This window comes from Anser brachyrhynchus (genome assembly GCF_964034855.1).
Source record: "Anser brachyrhynchus genome assembly, chromosome: 6".
Classification (NCBI taxonomy): Eukaryota; Metazoa; Chordata; class Aves; order Anseriformes; family Anatidae; genus Anser; species Anser brachyrhynchus.
Genome location: NC_137700.1, coordinates 40976665 through 41002317, shown reverse-complemented (window position 1 = coordinate 41002317; position 25653 = coordinate 40976665). Strand labels below are relative to the sequence as shown.

General features: G+C 39.3%; 1 protein-coding gene across 1 annotated transcript in view; it reads left to right on the top strand.

Annotated features, from left to right (window-relative positions):
- CPXM2 (carboxypeptidase X, M14 family member 2) overlaps nucleotides 1-25653 on the top strand; it is a 75184-nt gene that overhangs the window by 8502 nt on the left and 41029 nt on the right. Inside the window, exons 2-3 of the mRNA XM_080598681.1 lie at nucleotides 16791-16900; nucleotides 21577-21716. Coding sequence (XP_080454807.1) covers nucleotides 16791-16900; nucleotides 21577-21716 — 250 coding nt within the window. The remainder of the gene's footprint in view (nucleotides 1-16790; nucleotides 16901-21576; nucleotides 21717-25653) is intronic.

Below are 25653 nucleotides of genomic sequence, written 5' to 3'. Positions count from 1 at the left end.
CTTTTTATTTCTTTCTACTACAGATCTTATCTACTCTGAAGTTTCTAGTTACTGGCATGGAAAATTTAATATCCAAGGTGAATAGTGTATCTGAATATTTTCATTTATTTATTTAATAGTGGACACAGTGGACAGATCTTGACTATTCAGAAGGAGACACTGGATATGTCCCAAAGGTGAATTGCAGGTACCTAAAAGGAAACTATGCTGCGTGTACAAATTTTCTAGTTGTCTTAAAGGCAAAATAGTAATTCATTGGAGATTTGTGCATCTAAAAGGGGACTCAGCTGCAACTTAAGCACCAGAGTGCTCTATTCAGCTTGTTCTTTTTTTCTTTTGGTCCTCAATACCTCATCCAGACAATGACTAATAGTTTCCTAAATCTGATTTGCTTTCTTGGGTTACGTTGTTTGAGTGCTTCCTGTAGATTATTTCTTCTTCACACTCCCAAGTGTCACAAATGCAGTACCTTTCTTGGCATTTCCCTTCTTGTTGCCTCTACAAGACTGATCCTTCTGTCTGGGTACTGAAGGGAACCTGAAGGGGAAGCCCAAAAGTCCCAGTTTGACTTACAGAGTTTTCTTTGGCCTATAGAGGGGCCCAAGAGTTCTGATCTCTTTTGTCCCCAGATTTGCCTTCTCTCTATTTCCTTATAAGATCTTCAGAGAGTAAATCAGCCTTCATGATCCCATTTCAAAGGAAGTTCTGTTTGACAAGAGAGTGTAAAGTGAGGCCAAGTGTCTCCTCCTTCTAACACATATGAGGTTTACTGTAAACTGCCTGAGTGCATTAGTCATCACGATGTGCTGGGAAACATGGTGTTTGCAGTGGAAGCAACTGAGAACTCTGTCTCTCATTCTTTCCCAGAAATTAGAGTATTTTTTCCTTCTCCTCTTCAGAGAGACTGTATCTGATGGTGACAGGTTTATGGCTCTGCTCTACTGTCAGGGTGCTCATATAACATCTGTCAAAGGAAGGGAAGAGTTCAAAGTTTCTTAGAATAGTTGATTTCAAATCTGGATGTAAGCAGTCCCTACCACCACCATTACTACCAACCCTAATGCCCTAATTGGCTTTAATATACATAATATTGCTTTTTCCCCAAAATAGTTTTCAATAGTGTAATGAGTTTGTCCCATGTGCATGACAGGACATCTGAACATGGGACCAGATTTCAGACCTCCCAAAGATTTTTACTGACCTAGGGCATAAATTTCAATTTCAGCCAAAAGCCTACATGTAAAAGTAGAACTTAAAACTTCAGCCTTTGACAACATCAATTTTCTATTTTTCCTCTTAATTGCTTATGTACTGAGAAGTTACAAAAAATATTTCAGAAACAGTTAGAATGATATTTGCCATCACAAGATAGATGGCAAGTACCCTACCCCAAAGGACAGAGCCAATCTTATCTCACCAAGTATTTAATCCACATTCTCTTTGCACACTTTAAATTCCAAGCAAGAATTCCATTGAGAACCCTACCAAAAATATATGTGGGTTATATACAGACGATACATATGGAATTTCCCAGAGTAAATCTGGACTTAGATATACTCCTGGATGTAGGTGACCCAACAGTATGGGGACAAGCCCCAGTTCTCAGTGCATTTTGAACAGCCCAGAAAAGAAGGCTTCTCCTATGGTGAGACAGGGCTGATGAAAAGAAGGGATGTATAGTCAAGGCCAGCCATAGCCAGGGCCCAGAGCATATCCCAAGATGAAGAGAAAAATTCCTTACAGCTATTCTGACAGATACATTGCCCTTAGACTCCTTTGGATGCTTTTGGATCCCAGCAGAGGACTGCAGTCCAATTCTTTTCCAGAATCCTCTGAAGACTGTCTCACATCTGGTCCAGTTCCTTTGCATTGGATATTTCATTAGATACGTGTAAGTGACAAAAATGGGCCCCAAAAATATTTCTTCCATCTTATAGAGGAACAGATGACTGAGGGATCATATACAGAAAGCAGAAAGCTGTGAGTCTTCTTCCAAAGGCCTTTGTGAATGCTTCCACAGTGAGCCCAGGCACTGCAGAGATCTATAGATGGGTGGGATGCACAAGGCTCAGAGTAGAAAATTAGGCTGAGATAAATTCCTCAGCTGCCAAACTTGCTGCACAGGAGGAATGAGGTATCTGGTCACTGTAATCACAAGGTTTAGCATCTGTTCTCTGCCTGAATGACTGAATTCTTTATTGAAAAAGAAAAAAAAAATATGAGGGCTAATATATTCTAGATCCATTTTTTTTCCTGCAAAATTAAATGCTTGTTGCTTAGGATCTGAAAACACTTCTATAGAGAAAAAAGGATGATGTCTTTTTGCAAGCAATAGTTCAAGTCCACAATGAACAAAGAACAAAGCTCTCATCCAGCAACTGAAGGCATTCAATGTTATTTTAAACTATTAAATGAAAAGAAGGGAAAAATTCTTGTGGATCTACTTTCTAAATAATCCAAATCATGACAAATGCTAGTAATATATGGAATACAAAATATTGCAGACACATCTGAATTGTCTGATGTTGCTAATAATATGCAAAGAGCAAATATGTACTTTGGCTTTTTAATGCTTGAAATGCTAGTCAAATGGCAATGACTGAGAGAGAGACCATACACTCGTACAAGAGAACTAGAATGGGATACTTCTCAAAATACAATTAAAAAATGCTAGTATGGGAGTTATGCAGCTAAAATGCCACTGAGGTCTTTGAAAGCATAGAGAGAAAATAGCACAGAACTATTCCTCTGCAAAACTGTTCCATATTTCTAGTCATTAATCCTGAACCAGATTTTTTCATCCCAATTAACAAGTTGAAAAACATTTTGTTATGCTCAGGGAAGCTTGCCTCGAAGCTTTCTCTCTTCCCCTTCTTTCCAAGTGCAGAATACCTATGCCCTCTGAATAATTCCAGCTCCTGTGGGTGGCTGGGAAGATGGGTTCTCTATGGCAGTGGCTGAATTAGTGAAAAATCCTGGATTATGGCCTGAACTTTTCATGTTAGCACATTCAAGCTTTACAGCAGAGGCAAAGACTCTCTTAGCAATACCACAGGCTATTTATTGCTAGTACAGGACTGTTCTCCAGGTAAAGGATGTCAAACCCCACTGGGCAGGTAGCATATATTTGGGTTTATTTGAACGCATTTCTGAGGAGTCCTCATTGGATCCACAGGATGGTAAGTGGTAAGCCTTTGGTGTGGATCTCTGGGCCTTAAAGAACCATACATTCATGCATGCATTCAATTTTAAACTCACTAAAAGCTCACATTTGATGTCATTTGAAACTTCTGACACACTTAGCTTCCCATCAGTGAGTCCTATGTGCCATATGTTTAGCTTGTGATTATGAGCCTTTGCTGGACCAAGGCTGAGTTGTTAAACAAATCATGAAAGATGTTTAGAAAGAATGAATTTTGGGGAATCTTTTTGTGGGCTGTGCAACATTTCAAGGAGGCTTCATAGGAAGCTGGAATGAGGAGGAAGGACCTCTGGACACGCAGTCATTTGGGTTGGAGAGGTGCCCACCCTTTGAGATGTTTGTCTGAACCTTGCCTGAACTGTTTCAGATCTTTTGCTCTCTAGCATGGAGCTGGAGTTTTGCAAGAGCTTCCCTGCTGAACCTCCAGTCCTTCCCTCCAATCAGTTGAGAAATATTGAGTGCCATGTCTTTCTCATGGTATTTTTAGCATTTCTCTTTCTGCAGGCAGCAAGCTAGTGAAAATGCTGAGCACTCAAGATGCAGCAGATATTAATGGAATTTCTAAAACCACAGAATTCTAGTGCTTGATTGGGCTTGAGGCATTTATTTATTTACTTTTTGTAAGTTCCCTAAACTGGCTCTCCCATGACTAGTTCAAGGGCAGGTAGAGATGGGGAGGTAAAATGTATGGGCTATCATATGTGCACGGTGCCATCTTCACAGTGGACATCTGAAAGCTAAAAAGCCATCTGAAAACTAAAATCCTTTGGGAACAGAAGCAAAAGCTCATGAGAAAGAGAGCTGGTGAAACGTGGGAAAGGGAGAGCCTGACTGCAGGGTGCTTGTGTGTTTTCTGAGCTCCGTAAAAGTCTTTTTTTTTTTTTTCTGAAATTACTTTAGGGAATAATTAATTGCCTGTGGGAGCTGGGCTCTGTGCTTAGATCTCTGCATCGGTGGCCCATTTTCAAGAGGGATTCTTGTGCTGCCCTGGAGTTTGTGTCCCACAGTGAGCCCAAACACCATCCTTGGACCTGTTCTCTCCTGCACCCCTCCTGCACCCAAGTAACTCCTTCCTTCTTTCCTTCCTTCCGTCCTTCCATCCTTCCGTCCTTCTGTCCTTCCATCCTTCCGTCTTTACTTCTGTCATTCTGTCCTTCCTTCATTTTTCTTCCTTCCTTTCTTGCTTGCTTACTTTCTTACTTTCTTTTTCTTTCACTTTTTAATGTGAGTAGTCACATTTCAATCCAGGTCTGGGGTTGATTTCCTCAAATCTTTGAGATCTAATTGTTTCTTGACTTTTTACTTCCTACAGTTTTGAACCCTTAAAGAGTCTGCTTTCAGGGTGCTTCTCAAGGGTGCAACAGCTTGGACTTAGAGTGCTCTAAAGAAAGGAAGAGAGCTTTGTTATATGAGTTCCTAAATCTTTTGCCTTTTAGGACTTCTGGGTATATCCAAAGAACCTCCAGTTATTTTCTGTGTGCCCTTGGCCAATTTTTCATCCTCTTACTAAAACAGTTTCCACTGTTCAGGATTTTAAATGTATCAGCTACTTCTGACTTTTTAGTACAATATTAGAGCTGAGCTTGGATCAACTGTGAAAAAAAAAAGAGTACATCAAAAAGAATAATTAAATGAAGAGCAAAAAAGCCAACTAAACTTATTTTTTTCTTTTACTGTGCTCAAGGAAATACAAACATTCTGTTTTAAGGGTTGGGAAGGAGCACACGGTTTGAAATCGGGTTAATTGTAACCACACAACTTCCTTCTGAAATCATTGTCTGAGCAACAGCTCCAGGCACTACGGGGACTTCTGTGCTTCATGAGGAGTGTTTGTTTTTATTCATTCATCTTATTATTTCATATAAAATAGTAACAACAGATGTGATTTTAGAAAAAAACATTTAAATGTCTAAACTCACTGCTACAGCAGACACACCAGGTCTCCATAAAACCGAGACTTACACTGTATAAAAGGTTTTAAAACCAAGTTGGATAGATTTTAGGTATTTCCTGTCACAGGCTCTCTATATAGGTCAAGTATTTAGCCCAGATGTGCAACCTGGAGGAGGCATAGGCTGCAGCTGAGACCAGCCTGCACGGGGTGACAACTCACAAACAAACCCTGTGCCCCGAGCAGCATTCCCACCGCTCGCCGATGCTTCCTCGTGGTGGGCAGCTCTGCTACTGCTGCCATAGGAAGAGAGACAAGTGCCAGGGGTTGCTGTAAGCACAGTTTGGTGCTGGGGTGCGATGGTTTGCTCTGCTGAAGTGGCCAGCCCACCTTCCAGGGTCTTCTTGCTGTGTTCATGGAGGCGTGTTTGCAACTGTGTGCTCGTCTACGCACAGGGAGGCAGATTTTAATGCCACTTCTGATTAGCCACATACCCTTTGGGAAGATTTAAAAATGTCAAGGACTAATTTTTCACAGATCAGCAGAGGGGGGGAATGACTCTAAGAAAGATGGTCCTACACTGTTCACCTAGGTATCACTGCAGACACAGATTATTTCTATCCTACATTCTGTTGGTAAACGCATATTTTTAGTTTTAATCGTGAAAAAAATGAAAGATGACATTTCAACTTACAGCTAAGATGACTAATGACTATCTGCTGCCTAAAGGCATAGCTCATACTTGTGCTGGCTCTGAAGTTTGCTGGCTACCACCAACAGCTAAGTCTGAGAGCTAAACCGGTAGGAAACAGCCTACTGTGGAACCCAACAGGGAATAGCAAAGTGATTCTATCTTCACTTATTTGCTTGTCTTAAGCTTTGGACTGCTTCATCAGAGGAAGCTAATGTATCTGTTTCAATATCACATTCAGCATGTTTCCCACCTTTTAGGAAAGTAAAACAAATACAGTTTGGTCTATGCTAGGACTTAAACTTGATTAAAAGTATAAAGGCATTATGTAGTGCTGACTGATAAGTAGCTGATTTCAGTTTCTCAGCTGTAAATTTAGTACTCGGGAATGGAGGCAACAGAAGCAGCGGCGATAAAATTTAATGGTTCAGCAGTACAAATGAGAACTCTTTTACAATCTTTCTTTTTTGTTTTGTTTTGTTTTGTTTTACTGTATGTGTGTGTGCTTCGTGTCTGTGCTAGGAAGACAGAAAGTGAAAACTGGGTGATAATATAGTGGTGCCATTTATTTCAGTGAAGTTATGAGTTTGTAGGTAATGACTGAAGCTATTCATATCTACTTCACCACTAGGTCTACTATAGCCTAAGGTGTGTAATTCTGATCCTTGTGGTGGGGAGCCTGGGATCCTTGCTTTGATCCAGAACTGGTGGCTCTGCCCCTAAATCCTTACAGCTCACAGAATCCTTGGAAGATCCGTATTTCCAGGACCCAAAGTTTAGGCAATTTGCTAGTTTATGTATGTTTAAGGAGTGTCCTGACTAAGCCGTTACTCCGTACATCTGCCTAGTGAATGTGCTATACTGAGCTATGGGTGTATTAGATTCTGAATAGAGTTACTACTGCAGCTTTCACAGGACGGAGAGGAAATTGATTGTATCATAAGATATTTTTATACTCATACAACTGTTTGTATGCAGTTGTACTATTTTTGGTAAAATGCACTCAAATTGAATTGTTAAGGTGGTTAAATTTTAGCACTTTAAAGGTGTCTCATTTTTTGGGCCATGGTACTATCTTAAGATAGTAGCTATTTTCTGTCTTGATTTTATACTTGTTAATGGTATTCCAAGTTTCAGTGTTTATTTTTAATAGCAATTAAGTTCTTATTGTAAAATCTTTGGTCTTGCAGTATACCTCAGTGATTTGATATTTTAAGCTATTTCTGGCATGAGCATATTGGATAGATATGCATTTTAATGGTAATTTTAGTCCTATACCCAGCCAGTCTGCAAGCAGTCTGACTGTTTTTTTTTGTTTTGTTTTGTTTTTTTCCTCCATTGTTTGGCTAAGTCTATTTGTTTGGATCTGGAAAGAAAAGAGTCGTTCTCATTTTTGATGTCTGTACTCAGTTTTGTGGCTTTAGCTGGAATTACAGGAAGTCTTCATCCCATGCTTCAGAAAAACATCAGAGGAGACATTTTAAAATAAATAGCACATAAGTCAGTATTACTCAAAGCTTATAATCAAACGTTAAGAACTGATATGTTATTTTTCAAACCGTATTTTTTTTTCTGCTATTAAAGGGAAAAATATTTCTTTTTCAGGGTGAATAAATACACATATTCTTTTGTAGAGAAAGTGGAGGACTTGTCAGCTTTGGATACAAATGAGAGGGTACCTTGTATTATGAGCAACTGGAAACCTTTCCTGGGGCTATGTCTACAGCAAGACTTAACACCTAAATACAGTGATGGTCCACACTGAATACAGCTTGTTATCACATCATTTCTTTTTGTTAGGGCCTCTTGCTATGACAGGGTTTGGAACACGAAGCTGTTTGATTCCCACCCAAGTCAGGTCAGTGTAGGTGGTGTTCCCATGGGCAAGCACAGCAGAAACTCCAGGGTGCCTACCTAAAAACCCCTCTTTCCTCCACCTTTTTCTTCTACTAGAGGGAAGAAAAGAGAGGGGAAAGGGAGACAGGCCCAGTTTCAGAAATGCAAGAGCTATGGGCAGTATTTCCATACCATCTGGAGGAGGAGGCACTCCAGGCACTTACAGGCATGGTTGCTTCTTCACCCCTAGCAGAAGCAGCATAGGCAGCAAGATCCAGTTCCAGGAGGAAAACTGGGACATGCTTCTTTTGCTCAGTCACACTGGCTCTGTGCTTGGAGGATACAGCTCCCGTACTGCCCATGTCATAAATCACATCACCTCCTAGGTAGACTGTATGCAGCAACAGGCAGCTCCAAGAAGGTTATATCGTGTCTGGAGTTTAGCTGAGCCTCCTGAGTCTGAAAGCTTGGCCAGAAAACTCCCAGAGAACAGGCTTTCTGGAAATTCCTGCCTCTAGCTGTGCCAAGAATAACAGAAACTCTTCCGTCTTAAATGTGCTCTTTTGTTGCATCTAGAACCAGCCACAATCTGAATGTGTGAGGGAGCAAAACTGTGAAGAGTAATAAAAAAGTGTACTTTCTGAATACCAAAAATGTTTGATTTCATGTCAGATCTGACATAAATAATCAAGATAATCCTCAGTTTATCATTTATTTGAATTTAACTGCTGAATTTTCCCTGAACCTCAAAAACATGAGAAGAAACGCTTTTACTCTTGCATAGAGTTGGCACCCTGCAGCCTTTCAGGTGTCTGCTGTGTCCAGTCCTGCCATCAGTTCAGCATTTAGGTGTCAAAAAAGAAGCACGAAAGAAGTAGTGTCTTTGTGTCATGGAAAGGCTCTGTGTGTCACTGGTATCAGGTACGGTGAGGACATAACTTTGGTGGCTTTGAAGCCCCTGGAGAAGATGGTTACAAAGAAGCAGGATATTTGATCATCAAAAGTAGCTTCGAGATATCAGATGGGTCATATTTGTGGGAACCTCACCGAGGCTTTGCCTTCACCTAGAGCCCTTCAAAATGCTCCTCCTGGGTTAATGAGGCTTTGACTCTGACCTGGGTTTTGTGGCTTCTATCCAAAAGTCGTTTTTGTTTTTGTTTTTGTTTTAATCTTCAACAGCAACCACAAAGGGAAGTGTATGTTGCAGTGCTGTGATAAATACTGCCCTCACCTTCTCATATAAGTCACTGACATCTTAAACTCCTGTGCAGTGTTTTCTGATTGTGCTAGAAAAATATACAGCTTTGATGCAATATTAGAACACGGCTAACATAGTTAATGTCATCTTAGGATATAAAAGTTGGCATCTATTTAATCCTTTAACTGATCTTTGATCTGGGACTATAATTCAGTATTTTAGCTTATATATAGGGGATTTGTTGTAAGTGTACATTGCTCATTTTATTCTTTTAGTGCCCTGGGAATGGGTTTATAACAAAAAGCAAATAAAAGCAAAATGTGTTTCTTGAAGAACCTTCATCTGCCTATACTGCTGCAGTTAATCTGGGGCACATGGGGGCTAGGGGTCTGAATTCAGACCAGAAAACAAACTAGCATGCATTGCTAGCAATATTTTGTATGTGAACAAAGTCAGAAAACTGCTCAGACTGAAATCCATGGAGCTGTTTCCAGGGAAAAGCTGGGGCATACCAAGTATAGAGTGTGACTCATGAACATCTGTGAAAATTTCACACTTCCCCAATCACATCTTCAAAACAGCAAAATTTAGCTAAACCATGTTCCCCCTACAAATGGCTTAAGACTGTAAATATAAAAATTTTTTTAGAAAAAGAAAAACATTGTTCTGTTTAATTCAGCCCCCACAAAGGCTGTCTGTGACAGTAAAGCAATCAAAAGATATTTTCAGCAAGTAGCAGGCCAGCAGAAATGTGCTTTTACTGTTATTTCACCTTTCAGGTACATTACATTTTTAAAATACTTGGCATATCTGTGACCTAAGTATTATTTGAGACACAGGTGTTAGACTGCCAGAGTTTCCATTAAGTTTCCACTATTGGAATGAATTATCAACCACATGTTTCATAGGAAAACTCTAAAGTTAGATGATAGGTTAAAATTTATTATATTGACTTCATTAAGAAGTTTTGTCTAAGACTATAAAGATCTAAGATTTAGGTCAAAATAGTGTGAATAATATAAGTGTTAAAGTCTTCATCCCCTCAAATATATGTTTGTGTGCTTATCGTACCTATATCAGTAGCTTCACAGATTATCAGTTTCTTCTTTAATAGTGTTTAAGTGTTTTGCTTAAATGAAGCCTAAATTCTGCTCCTACTTTAGGATGGCCCAGAAAAAGAAATAGGGAATCAGAAGTTAAAAGTACATCTGCCTTATGAGATGTGACTTTGCCATGAGATGCCTGAGCATGCTGTGTTAGCAAGGATACGTGTTGGGTCCCCAGAGAACAAGGTCTCTGGAGCAGGGACAAGACAGTATTCAAATCTAATAGTCAAATGTGTGTGCAGAAATAAGAAACTGGTTTTGATTATAGCAATAGGTTGCTAATTTGAAATAGAAATAGCATCCTAAAGCACATCACACTGGCACCATACTGCTTTCCTTCCAAGCAGTGACAGACTTTCTCTGTTTGGTGGGTGCCTGCTGGTCATTATTATCTCCTCACATGGGCAAACTCTGGTCACATGAGGGCCAAGATATACAACATGGGCTTTTGACCTTCTCGACTGACCAACGTCATTTTAAAAGATAGTTCATTTGTCCATTGTTGCTGCTGACTGCAGAGAGAACTTGGGCTCTGCTGCATTACTGGAGATCACACTGGTAGTGTATGTTTTGATGGAAATGAAAAGCTTAAAGAAATCAGTTATGCTGGGAGGTTGATGAGGTGAAAACCTGATCCAACTTCCACTTGAGTCAACGGGAGTGCTTCCATTGACTTTGCTGGTGCTGGCTCAAGTCTCAAGTGCAAAGACAGAGATATTAACAGCAACGACAAAATATCCTGGCTCTAAAAAATTATTTGCATAGAGAAAACTCTGTGTCAACTCATCATCAGTGCTGCCTTGACTTCCTCCTGTCTTCTCTGAACTGCTGTATCTGGATAGTGTAACATCCTTTCTCCCCAGACAAATGTTTGCAAGTGCAAGGGGGCTCTTACATATTTTAAAATGAGAAAGCTCCTAGAGCTAAAACACATTTGGAATCATAAAAAATAAATTGAGTACACTCTGTCTCCAAATGTTAGGGAGACTGTCACACTGCACAAGGATGATATTTCTCCATTTCCAGATCTGAGTGTGATGAGTTAGACAAGCACAGACTTGTAGGGATTGAAAAGGATTATAGGTATGGCTCCTAAAAAATAAGTAAAAAGAAAACATGTTGCTTCTGTTTTCTTGCCATTTGAAGAACTGAACAAGTACTTAAATTGATGGAAAATTTTCTTTAAATAAAACAATCATTTCTCTACTTTGTCTCCAAAAGGACAATACAGAATGATTTACTAAATGCATCCTTATTAGATACAAGAGCTATAAAGACAATCTGTGCTTACCTGACAATCTTTATTTAGATACAAAAAATAAAATAAATGAACAATTTGGGCAATAAAGATGAACAGGAGTGTTTTTCTTGCCCTGTTCATACATATATCTTTTATTTATGACATTAATTTGTGTTTTTAAGAATGCCTGCTAATAGTTTTACCATAAAGAACAGTAAATGTTGCAGCCGAACAACTATAATTACACTGCATGTATAAAGACAAACAAGCTGGCTCTGCAGAGTTGTTTTTGTTTGTTTGTTTTTGATAAGAGTTTTGGTGGAAGATGTTGCAGCATTAGGGCATGCCATCATGAGGCCAAAACTACTTTCAAATCTGGGCTAATAGATCTGTACAGAGACAAATTGAAATTGCAACCTGAGTTGGTGCTGGCTGGAGAAGGGAGCTCAGTAGCTTCTTCAGGTAGTCCTCTTTTTATAGGTAAGCCCTAAATTGTAACTGGAAGGTTCAGATTCCAAGAGGTGAGGTGGGGTCTGAGGTATTTGTTAAGGGTTTCCCCCTCCTGACTTCAAGGGACAGGTGATGGCTAACTGTCAATCAGAAATGTCTTGCTGCCCTTAGCTGGGGTACAAACTTCCATCTGGCTAGCAGAAGCAAAATTGAAAATCATGGACATGTAGATATAGCCCTTTTTCAAGATGCAAATGTTATTAAATCTGTATCCATGCCCTGTCTCTTTTTAGGTCTTGGAATTAATTAATTTGATCCAGACATCTTTCTTGTTAATGACTTTTTTTCTAAAGTGAATACCTACTCGTGGTTGAAAATTGCAAATGAAATCATGGTTGGATACAGGCCAGAAAAAGACAAATGCCCATACCTCGGATTCTTCCCCAAACCTGCAGTATTAATGCTTGATTTTATGTCACTGTAAAACATAAATGTGTTGTGGGAGTTTGTTACTAAGGTTTTATGTAAATAGTATGTGGATTTAAGTGTCTTTCAAAGCCACAGATGAATTTTCTGTATTTTATAATAATTCCTTTTTCAACCAGTTAAAGAAATGAAAATAATTAGGTAATTTCAAGTTGAATCTATAAGGTAAGCCGCACCGCTTATCCATGCTACCTCATTTCTGTGTCTTCTGTGTATATCTTCTAAAACAGCAATAAGACAGTCATATCAACTGTGTGGTAGTTTTCATTTTTATATGGAAGATCTCTTAAAATTACATAGAATATATTAAAGCAATAATTTTAAAAGTACAGTATTTATGAATGCCATAAATCAGTTTCTTTTCCTGTATATTTCTTAAAAATAATTAGATTGTCCTAGTTATCTCTAGTAGCATTAAGAAAGTGTGTGTGTATGTGGGAGGGGGACGTCATGGACAACAAAGTAGAATAGATAAACTGAAATTCACAACATGATTCAGGATTATTTTTTTTCTTTAGGGAAATGGCAACTTTAGATGGATCATATTATATTATAGTGAGTAACTTGGGGTTAATCGGATAAAGTCATACTGAAAACTTTGCCCTCTCCATGTCTGTACATTACAGGTCAATGATGCTTCTAGTTTTTTCTCTTTATTGATGATGGAATTCATATGCATGTGAAAAAAAAAATTTCTAAAGTCTTAACAATCAAATATTATGACTATAAATAGAGAACAAAATTTCACTTAAAAGCAAAATCAAAGATCTTGTTGAAGACAGCACAAATTCCATACATCAATGCTACTGAAAAGAATGGGCTTGATCACTTCAAAAATATCATCCCTGTGCAGAGCTGCAGAGATGGCAATACCCAAAAGTCAATGGTCTTTTATCCTGCTGCTCTGTTCCTGGTTGTCACTGGTATAGTCACTGGAGAAAGAGGGGCCAACAGAGAAGGGAAACATAAAATCATGGAATCATTTTAGTTGGAAAACACCCTTAAGATCATCATTTCCACCACTAACATTACAAGTCCATGTCTCAAAACATCACATCTGCAGGTCTCTTAAATACCTCCAGGGATGGCTACTTCACCAATTCAATGCCCGTTCCCACACCTAACCACTCTTTTCCATGAAGAAATTCTTCCTCATATTCAATCTAAGCCTCTCCTGGCACAACTCGAAGCTGTTGCCTCAAGTCCTATCGATTGTCATCTGAGACGAGATACTAGCATCCTCCTTGCTGCAACCTCCTTTCAGAGACAAATGAGGTTTCCTCCTGAGCCTCCTTTTCTCCAGACTAAATAGCCCCAGTTCCCTCAGCTGCTCCTCATACGTCCTCATATTTTTTTCATTAATTTTCAGTCAAGTGCTAGAGCAAAATCCTTCATTTTTCTTACCAAGTTTAAAAAAAGAAATCTCACACACACAAAAAACCCAACCCTTAAGTGATTTGGTAAATTAGTGAAGTGACAGCTTAAAGTCTAATTCACTTCCTGAGAAAGCACATTAGGTGCTCTCCTACTAATTTACATGAAAAACAGTAAAAAATAAATTCCTCGATATTATTGAATAGGTGGTAAATATCCTAATGATTTCACCTGATATATTGTAAAGCTTGACAACATGAAGAAAGGACAGTGTATTGTTAACAACACATTACATAATTTTTATCAAAAGTATCTATATTGTGTACCATAGATAGCTCCTGCCAGGTCTTAGAGCCAGTCTTGTTTCCATTGATAACTCCTCTTAAATTGAGCATTTTGGAATATTGGCCAGTTAATCTGAGGCATTCACAGACAACACAAATAACTTATCCTTAAAAAATAATGAGCAGTCAGACATGTTTAACTGAGATCCATATGAACATTCTTGATCCATATAAACTATTATTGGGCTTCAGTTTCTCTAGAAATGGAGATAATACACACAAATATATGCAGGCAGGTTTTTTGCAGCCTGTAAATAGCCCATCCTGCAGTTTAAGAAACATTGCTTGAAATCCACAGGCAATCCCAGAATACTGCAGTTTCATAATAAATTAGGAACATTTCAGTCTGCTGAATAAAACCAAATCCGGTTCTTTGTACGTACACTGGCAAGTGCACGTCACTCCAGGAACGTCTGAGTGGGCTGGGTAACTCCAGCCAGCTCTGGCAGGCAGCTGCCAGGCTCAAAAATAGCAAGTTTCCTATGGGTTTCATGAAAATAGGTCTTTTTATGGAAGATGGCAATTGTGCTAATACCCCTGCTGAGGAAAACGGGGCTGTGTGGTTATGAGCGATAGGGAGATATTTGATAACAGAGAACTGGGCTGTGAAACGCAATCTGGAAGAGGCCAAGCTTCATTGGATCCTTTGCTATTCGCTTTGTGGGAAATTTTCTACTTTATTGACTTCTAGCAGTACCTAAATATTGTCCTCCTAGCCTTGAGTTAGGTGTGGTATAAACATAGAGCTAAATGATCTTTTATGAACTGAGTATGACAAAGCATCTTGCTTTTGATACTTCTCCATAGTGGTTGAGTGCCTGAGCACTTAGTGTGTGTTTGCAGACAAAAAGACACTGAAATGGAAAAGACTATTTGGGATTACCCCGTGAGATTGATTTCCAAACCTGCCTTGAGGACTGAACTTGTTAAAGGAGGAAAAGCAGTTCTCAGCTAAGTAATCTACTGCTGGTGGAGATCTGTCAGAGCCCGAGACTTCTTCCAGTCAGAGTGCAATGAAAGATGAAGCACTCTGTAAGGAAATGCAATTAAAACAATCTGCCAATGAAACAAAAATCCTCTGAGCTGCTCTGTCCTCTGGATTTCCTTATAAATACTGTCTCTTCTCTGTTTTGGATAATTAGATTGAAAGCTCTTCAGAATGAGGAACTGTCTACATTTTGTCTCTTGTGTAATACTAAGATCACAGTTGGTACTTCAGAAAATACATTAATACTTAGCATTTTTCTTTACTGCCTCTGATAAAGACATAAAACTTTGGCCCTGGATTTCTGTAAGAACTTTTCTAAGGATAAGCAAAGAACTAGCACAAATGAAGAGAATGTAATATTTTTCCTGAGGGATTTTATGTTGTTATGAGCTGACGAGGAGCATAGGATATCTCATATATATTTTGTCAGTTTGTGCACAGCAATAAAAAACTACATGTGAGAGTCAGACACAGCTAAATAGTAAGTGTGGCACAGTTTCTGCCTCTGCCCTACATAGACTTTCCAATCCCAGTTGGTGCTGACTTTGGGATCTCTAAGCTGTGCTCTGTTGTACCATTTATATGCTCCCCAACTGCTTCTCTGTGGTTTTGTTCACCTTCTCTGAAACACTGAGGGTGCATCTTCCTAACCCCGCCATATTATTTCCAGGACTGAGGACTGTGAGGGACTCAAACACTGGTGCCTGGACTCATCTTAGACCACAATGTTTTTTATGATAATAATGAAGTAGGCTCTTTCCAATGTCTTGTCTTCAAAAGCCAGAGCTTCAGGCTGTAACTTGCTCACTGTTAAAGTAATGGCATCTGCTTCTCAATCTTCAAAGCTTTGTGAAGTTTGGAGCTTAGAGAGATGTCCCTTTGTTTCAGAATTGCCCTCTTTGTGCTTGTTGTGCTTTAACCTGGCAGGCAGCTAAGCACCACACAGATGCTCATTCACTGCCTCAGCCTACCCAGTGGGGTGGGGGAGAAACCTGGGGGGGAAAAAATGGTAAAAGCTTGTGGGTTGAGATAAAGACAGTTTAATAGGGCAGAAATGAAAGGGAAAATAATAATAATTATTATGATAAAGGAATATACAAAACACGTGATGCACAGTGCAACAGCTCACCACCCACTGACTGATGCCCATCCCACCCCCAAGCAGTAGCCCCCACCCCAGTCAATTTTCCCATATTTATTGTTCAGCATGACACCACATGGTATCGGATGTCCCTTTAGCCAGCCTGGGCCAGCTGTCCTGGCTGTGTCCCCACCCAGCTCCTGGTGGACCTCCAGCCTCCTCACTGGCAGGGCAGCAGGAGAAGCAGAAAAGTCCTTGGCTCTGTGCAAGCACCGATCTGAAACTACAACACTGGTGTGCTATCAGCATTACTCTCATCCTAAATCCAATGCCAGCTACTAGGAGGAAGATTAACTCTATCCCAGCTGAAACCTGGACAGTGCTCAGTTATTACCTCTGCAGAGTTCAGCAGTCCAGCCTCCCAGCCCTCTGTAACAGATGCTGTTGTGCAATGTGAGTGACTGTGATTGAAGTTTCCAGAATAGATTTTAATTAGAACCATAACTTCATACAGTAGCTTGGAATGAGTACAGGGGGAAAATCAAAACAAGAGATGAAAAAGAAAATGCCAAAAGACAGAAAAATAAAAGGCCATTTTACAGGCATTTTATACTGAGAGGCACTTGACAGGAATTACTCTGCATATCTGTGAAAAACAAAAACATATAGCAAGCAACAATAACTTTTTGAGAACCACAAAAAGCCAGATCCTCAACTGGTGTAAATCGGCATTGCTTCATTGATTTTATGAGAGCTGCCATTTCTCATCGACTTCACTGATGCTGTGCTTGTTGAGAGCCCTGGCCAGTTTGGCACAAGTGAGATCAAGAAACTTGGAATACTTGCTTACAGTTTGCTTTTTAAAAAAAAATAATATTTTTTTATAAATCTTTTGTTTTGTAGATTGTCCTCCACTTGGTCTAGAGACTTTAAAAATTACTGACTTCCAGCTCCATGCCTCTACAGCAAAGCGATATGGCCTTGGGGCCCACAGAGGAAGGCTTAATATTCAGGTAACATCAATTTTGCTCCTAAGTGGGAGAACGGCTTCAGGTTGTATGGCTGTATAAAGAGAGCCAACGGATGGTTATTGGTTCTGACTACTTTGTCAGCTCATGTAATTCAAATGAAGGGGAAATGCTAGAATTAGAGCAGTGAATAAGGTTGATAGATAACCCTTAAAGTTCTGGGGCTTGTTTCCTGGGTTACAAAATGCTCCAAACTTTGTGTGGTGAGGGTACAAACCCACACAGACCTCAATGTGTAAGCAGAGGTGGCAGCAGCCCAGAGCTACTCCCCTCCCAGCTGCAGAAAATCACCCCAGGTCCTCAGCAATGCACCTGTGTTACTTTTTTACTTTTTTTTTTTTTTTTTTTTGTCATTTCCCTGTAGTTAATGACAGCAGTTAATTGAAAGTGTGTAGTTCTAAGTGAAGCACTTGCCCCAAGGCAGCTTTTCAAAAGCAATGATTATGCTGCAAAAAAAAAAATCTGCAATTCATAAGCTACTAGCTTCAGAATTGTTTAGCTGCTTTTATTTAGCATTAAAGATGTGCTTAGGTGCTTTGTAGGACCAAATTCTATTTTCCTACTTCTTGTGTTTATGTTTTCAACTTTAGCAGTGCTACTTTCTGAATTAAAATCCTTTCTGATGTAAAAACGGTGCTTTTGCACGAGAAAGCACATTTAAAGTTCAAACTCATAAAGAGGATACTAGCACCAAGTCAGCAATAAAAATGCCTAAAGATTATTTCATTTGTTAGTTACCTTTTATTATTAGACCCTTCAGTAGATATTTTTCTCCAGCTAAAGGGAATTGTCTGCTAATGAAGTAAGAGTGAGACTGAGAAGGATGAGCTCTAATGAGCGGTGTAATTTCACCTGCTGCCCACTGCAGGGTAACGGTGGGCAGCTGCTGGGAGGTAGCACCACTCTTGGATAAAATTCCTCTCTGCAAGGGCTTGCCTTTCCTTCAGCTTCTTGCAGTGCTTTTGCAGAAATAGTTCTGTGAATTTCTCCAGGGGAAGAAAGTTTCTTCACCTCCCCTTGCATGTTTTCATGGATTAATTTTTGTCAGCATGCTCAGTAAGGTGATTTGCAACTACAGAAGCAGTGGAGGCAGCATGAGGTGAGCGGCATGGGCCTGTAGGCAGCACGGAGCAGGAAGGAGCTCTTCCTTTCCAAGCCAACGTGTAGGTATGGCAGGTTGGGTGCGTGCGAGGTCTCACCTGCAGGCTTTGGGTTGAATTCCTGTTGAGAGCTGAGTAAAGTATTCTGTTTTTTCACTTCATGTTTCCTGTTAGAAAAAAGGAAGGAAAACACTAATGAACACACAAAGATATATAGATGATATTCAGATTGATCCTATAGGAATGTTTAATTATTTTATTACAATGTCTATATAGTGATATAAAATCAATTATATATATCAAGGACTGTGATGCATATTTGCATCATGAATCCTTTGTTGGCTGTGGGTTCTCATTTTCCATGGTAACACTAAAGTCCAGTTTAAGTACAAGAATGACCATACTGCTTCAGATTGGGAGCCCAGTGTCCCATTGTCATCAATAACACCACTTTAAAGAAAACAGAGAAGAGCATTTTACCTCTGGGTGCTGCTCTTCCTATTGTCTGGAGCCTCCAGTAGGAGCTGAAGGAACAGTCTCCTGCTGGGAAGCGAGCAGGAGCAAGGCAGCAGTCAGTTGTTCCTTCCCGAAACTACGAGAGGCTTGGCTCAGGCTGGGTTTCCTTCTTTTGGTGTCTTCCAGGATCTTGTGGCTGTATTTATCTTCTAAGTTCACCTGCTGGTTAGAACAATGCTTCTGCCTGTTCACTGGCAGAGGTTTTTTGTTCGTTTATTGTGCAGAAAAAGGCCTCCACCTCTGTGCTGCTACAGCTTTGTGCCCTCCCTGCAGAGCTGCAGGGCATTGGGCTAAAGGACCTTCAATCCAGTACCAGTTTAAATACGGTTTTTACCCTTCGTTCTTTGGTCTGAGATCTTTGTTTAGAAAGATCGTGGGGGTATTCTTGTGTTTTGTTTTTTGTGTGTGGTATTTGGTTGTTTGCCTGTTTTTTCCATTAGCTTCTTCACTCTCCTATTTAAGAAGAAGCGTTAAAAATGCAAAGCTTTTTTTTTTTAAGTTGTCATAACTTGAATTCATTCACTTTGTTAATTTAATGCATGATTTATAAATTCAAGTAAACATCTCACTGAGACAAGGTAGCTTGATCTATATTCTTTGATTAATATTTGATGATAATTGTTCTCATCTTTCAGGAATGAAAGGTTTCCAACTAAATTTAACAGAAATTTAAACTACATATTTGATTGCTATAAAAACCTTATAACCTCAAAAATATTTTGAAGTGTTTATAGGACAAATTCAAAATTTCCTCTTCCTTGAGGGGAAGAAAAAAGAATTACAGTTCTAAAAGAGAAAACTTAACACAAATTCCTTAGGATTATTTCCCTTTAGAAATATTTCTAATAATGACTTCTCATTGATTAAATCCTATTTCAAGTATTACTTAGTGATAGCTACACACAGACACCTGCTTCTTTCTAACCTAGTGAAAATATTATTTTAGCTTTGGAGAAGCTGACATCAGGAAACAAGTGCAGGAAGGAGAAGCAACAAAGTGTTGTTTTTTTATTTTTTTTAATGCTTAATATTTGGCCCAATTTAAGGTAAGGTTTCTTAAAATGTACATAATTGTAAATCTAATCTGGAGAGTCTAAAGGGTATGCTTACAATTTAAATATGTGCTTAGATTTTAATTAAGTCCAGTTGAAAGAGTAAAGACATGAATATGTAATTTAGTGTTTTTTGTTGCTGTGATGTTCTTGTTTTTTGTTTTGGCTTGTTTGTTTTGTAAATAAGCTCTTCTTTCTCCACTTTCCTTCTCTCTGTAATGCAGAGGAGAGGTTTATGACCTGATGAGCATCATGCTAATTAATGCACAGCAACCTCAGTCTGAGGACAAAGATTCCCAGCTGAAACACTGAGATATGGGCCTTTGTTCTGCAGAAGTTAGTGGAATTTCATCAGGGATTAGCATGATGCTGGTTCAAGGTGCTCTGCAGATTTTAATGCTTCCTGGCAAGTGTTGATTTTAAACCTTAAGACTACTTCAAATTCCATCTTACTTTAAAATGCCTTGAAATATTTTCTTGAAAAAGGTTACAACTAAGGCTGTTACTATACTTATTCTCATTTCCCATTATTCATGTCTCCTTGAAGAATTTATATTCCACTGTTAATAGTGTTCCTCTCTGTACCTTGCACTTCCACTGTATGTGGAAGTGTGCTCACTGTATGTGAGCTTCACATTTAAAATATTGGAATTTGAGTATAAAATCAGGTGGCTCCATGTAAATTTGGAAAATGCAGGAAAACTAATACATTTGAAGCTGCCCTATCTCAGGTTTGAATACAGAGAAAGTGAGAAAATTTAGGAACTGAATCTGTTTTGCCTTGCTTCCTTCAGATGCTACCAGGCTCAGACTAGGGGAAGAGAGGTTGACATCTGCATCCCCTTTTTGCAAATTAGACTACTCCAACATCCATTTAGGTAGAAACTGTATGTAAAGATGGAGATAGATTTGTCAGCCTCTGCCACTGTAACCCAGCTATGAATGTAATTTCAATTGCAATATAAAATAACTGTACAACAGAGCTTAAAGTGTCTATAAAAATTTACAAAGTTTTCCATTTTCTTCATTTCTCTTTGGGAAATATTTAAGTGTATCCTTTCTTGGAGTTACATGGATGGCAATGATAAATCCATGTTAAACACAGATGATATAACAAAAATAAGTGTAGTCTCTGAGAACCATATGGAGAAGCTTCTGTGCTTTCTCTGACAGTAACCAGCTTAGCGCAGAACATTTCCTGGGCTTTAGCAACAAGATAAATATCTGAAGACCTCAGATGACATGTTTCTTTGAGTGTTTCTTGTGTGTTTAGAATACACAAAATATCTTTCAGCTATTTCTTCTATGAAAATGTTGAGAAGGGGTGTGTTTGGGATGTTTATTACCAGCACAAATTAGGGTATAAATTGGTATGCAAGTTGGAATATCCCAGGGAACTGGGCATTCCTGAATCCTTAACCTTTGACATTAATTTGCTCTAAGGCCTGAAAATCTCTGATGAAAAATGAAATAATTCTCAGAATGATAACCGATGGAAAACAGTATTACAGCTTTCATATGCCCTGCATGCTCCATTGCTTCTTCTGTGGAACAAAGAGGTTGCTCCTTCACTCACCATTATTGAAATGGAGTGGAGCTGGTTTTTTTGTTGCTGCTTTTTTTGTTCTTCTTTAGGAATTTCATAACTCTCAAGACCATGTGGCTAATTCCTTCTGGATAAAGGATCTGTTATGCCACAGGCACAGACAGGTGGACTGAACTGAAGTTCTGTTTGTGCTCTCTAAGTTAAATTTATATTTAATGGTTCTTAGTTTTTGAAGGGACTTGCAAAATTCTTTCTCCCTGCCTTTGAGTAAGAAAATATTTTGGTCTCTCCATGTAGCTGTGGAGAATGACAGTCTCAGGGGTCTTAAAATGGAGCCAAAGGAGAAAATGAAATGAATGATGACTTCAGGTTTTCTTTCCTTTTTCCTGTGAAAGACCTTTTGTTTCTTGGTTCTGATTTATGAAGACAGTTTTGCCTTCTTTTCAGGCAGGTGTTAACGAAAATGATTTTTATGATGGTGCTTGGTGTGCAGGAAGAAATGACCCATTTCAGTGGATTGAAGTAGATGCTCGAAGGCTAACAAAATTCACTGGAGTCATCACACAAGGAAGGAATTCTCTCTGGTCGTAAGTACATTGTGGTTTTCCTCACTGAGATCTGAGCTTTCAAACCAAGGAGTACATGTTGAGGTGTTTTCTTTTCTCAAGAAAATAAATGAGTGAAGATGATTTATGAAGTCAAGTACTGAATGGAGGAACATTAAAAGGCAAAGTGTTTATGTATGGCATAAAACACAAATTTAAAGGTAGCAGATGTCTGTAGTCATTATTCACATCTGGTAAAGGAAGCAACATGATTCCCTCCGGTTATATGCCTTTATACTCACCTTGTTGAATTTGCTTGTGTTAACCTTCCTAGTTCTTCACCAGTATTTAGCTTGATTAGCTTATCATACTAAGGAATAATTGGTGAAACTCTAAAACATGACTCTTAAATGAACAGTTAAAAACAATTCTCTATATCCCTACATTTTTGCTCTAAGGAGGAATTATAATATAACCAAAACCCGCAGAATGTGTTTACGATGACTGCAGTATTTTTGTAGCAATCGCGCAGTGCTGAGTTTATGGATGGTCAGGTGACTCCATGCAATTTGAGCCTGTTTGCTATGAAGGTTTTAGGAACAAGTGCTTGCCATGAGTAAGGCAGCTCTCTTGTTCCCTTGCTGAAGGGGGAATCCAGCTACTTGTAGCCTGGGTCTTACACGTTTGTTCCCATGGTGTCATCCGCTTCCAATGCTGAAAGCATTTGTGAGCTTTCAGGTTGTTTTTCGTGTTATCTACTGAACGTATTGCAGTAGAAAAAAAATGTTTTGCACAGAGCTGTGTGCGTTTCTTTGTAATCTGCTTCTGACTGTAGGTACCCAGGTTACTCTATAATATAACTAATGTCAATGAGGTGAAAATTATTCTTGGTATAGGAATATAGCAATCAGCTGGCATAAACAGGAACTGAAGGTGAAGGCTTATTTTCTTCAATTCAGTTTCAATTAACTTCTTGTTGGGTTTAACAACATTATGTGAGTAAATGACCCTATAACAACATTGTGAGTAAATCACCCTATAACCCTGCTCATGCTGCAAGATCTTTTTGACTAAGTATGCAAGAGATGCATAGCATTAGACCTGTTCTGGTCAGCTCTTGCATTAAGAAAATTGGTTTGCCATATAGTAAAAGGCAAATCATATATATATTTCACTTCAGTTAAGAAAAAAATACATTTTCTGCAGTTTAATTTTCTGATTTTATTTTTTAGCATTGGTGTGGGAGCCTTTTTGGCAATAGGGTTTCTATATTTATTCCACATTGTTCTGTGTTAGATAATTACTGTAGAAAAGTCGTCTTTTCTATATTCATACTCTTGACATTGCTGTTCCTATCAACACCACTGTTGCACTGCTTCATCATATTGTATTGCTATTTTCAGTTCAGCTGTATTGTCAGTTTACAGCTGGACTTGATGCTCTATTTATAGTTGTTATTCACTGCCTGTCTGTTTTTGTTTGGGAGGGAGGTGGTGTGTTTTTTTTCATTCTTGTTTTCACCCTCTCCTTCATGAAGATTTGGTGGGCAGGAGGAGTGGTTGCTCCTGTTGGTGCTGGGAGAGCAGGTCCAGGCTCCTCCGGGGTTGTTACTCAGGTTTGCAGGGGAAAAAATGCACTTCTGCCTTGCAGGAGCAAAGATGGGTTCAGCTGGACTAGCTTCCTGGAAAACAGGGCTTCTCTTGTCAGGATCTGACAAGATGGAGGCCTCCATCTAACCTGGTTTCTGCTGACCTAGCTTTGGCTGTGGGAGTGGCTTCCTTGGAGTCCAACTCGCATTCTCCTTCCCTTCACTAGATAAAACAGATGAAACCAGTTTAGTTCGTATGTTCTTTTCTTATGTGTATAAGACATTAGATTTCAAAAATAACTTGGTACTCATAGGGGTACCAAAATTGATATTCATATTTTCAATAGAGTTTAGGTTGATATGTGGAGCCCTCATCCAGACCAAAGTGCTGTCCTAGGGTTTCCAGTTTCTCAGCATTTGGGAGGGTAGTACCCAGGGTGATGTCGGGCTGCGTTCAGAATTAGTTTTACTGCTGTATCTGAAAGATGATCTTGGTGTAATTTCCTTCCCCAACTCCTCCAGCAGTCAAGGAACTGAGAGGAAAGGCAGAATCATGAAACCCTGGTGTGGGCAGGAGCTGAACAATGAAAATGGACATCAGTAGAGATCCTAGAGAGCGTGGAGCAGAGTTTGTATTAGAGTGGAATTCAGGGGCTCTGCTGAAAGCTTTGGTACTTGTGACTCTTAGGGCTGCATGCAGTGAATTTCTTTTGTAAGCCAGCTGAGGGAGAAGCAAGCTGGTGGGACTTCTATTGGTGTGGGCAAGTTCTTCTGTGGCTGTTCTGCTACAATGGGCACTAGATATGAAGGAGATTCATTTTTTTCTCTTACATTTAGCTACTGGCTGTGATGGTATCAAAAAAGAGTGTTTATGATAGAGTTTGTACAAAAAGATTCCATTATGTTACCTGAGGCACCTTCCCAACTTCATGAAGTTACGTGAAAGGAATATAGTGCATTTGTAGCTAATAGAAACATATATTGGAAAATAAGCTTATTTCAGGTAGAAGAGCTAGAAAACAGCCCTCTCTTCTGTGTTGTATTAGAAGCAAAAACCTGCCAAGCTTGGGAGCCAAGGTAAGATTTTATTTAAGCCTTGGAGTCTTTCCCACCATTATATAAAAGTCAAGGCGCTAGGATATGTCTTAGGTTCACCAATGCTATTATGTGATGCTGATAAAGAATTAGAAAAGCAATTTTTTTCTCTTCATATTGAACAAGGAAATTTTAACAAAATGGAAATTTTTACTTAAAATCCTCTCTGAGCTTCTGCCTAGATCAGATTCATTCCTTTCCTGGTCCCTTTAGCTTCCTGCTGCTGACTTAATGAGGATGTGTAAAATGAGAAGGAAAGAGAGGTGAGGACACCCATCTGAATGCTGCAGCAAGTAACTGCTTCTCATTGCAAGGCTGCAATTAGGAGTATGGCCTTTGATTCTGCTGGCGTTTCTGATGCTGTAGCCAAAGTTAGTTTACTGGTGGTGGGAACAACCCTCTACTTTTATATAAGCTCTGGCAACTGCTGTCTGGCTTTGCTTATGGCCCACTCCACCTGAAGAGTGATGGTTTCTTTGCATCAACCTTGCTTCTTGGCTTTAAAACTTCGGAGGATATTGATGAAATAAAGGTTATGTTTGATATAATGCAAAGAACACAAAAATACATGGGGTTGTCACTATTTTTACGCGGGCAGACACTGCTTCACCTCAGTTATTCCTCTCCCAGTCTCACTTGGAAAGTTGTTTTGTATTGTCCACCTTCCCCTGTGGGATGTGGCTCCGCTTGCCTTCCCAGGGTTCCTGGGCCTGAGCTTGAGACATGAGAGCCCTGAGGAGGAAGAGGCCAAGGTGTGGAAGCAGCTCCTGAAAGCACATGTGACCTGACTAGGGAAAGAAGGAAACCATGCTTGGTTAGTAATGAATATTTGAATTGTTTAATCATTTCCTTTATAGAGAAAAACACTTTTCTAAGTCAAATGCTGTACTTGAACTGCGTGGCTGCAAATTCCGTGACAGTAACTTGGAAGCAAATCTTTCTGCTTTTCTCTTTCCTTCCTGTAATAAGCAGAAACAGCCTTTGAATGAAAACTCCTGAATTTGAGGAGTCTTTCCTTTTACCAGTCAAAGCGAGCATGTGGACTCGATAGCTGTAGCTATTCAGGCACCTCAGTCATTCTTGAGAAACCCAAAATGGCAAAGCACTCTTTTAACATTGTAAGTAGCAAACACTGGCTAGACTCTCCAGAAGATATGCAGATGTTGTTTTTCTGAGGTAGTGGGCAACAGCTACAAGAAACAGGGCTCCTTTCTGACTTTATACTGATGATGTCTGAAACTAACTAGTGTTACTAGTGTGGGCCAGGATAAATAAGATCTAACACCTTGAAATTGA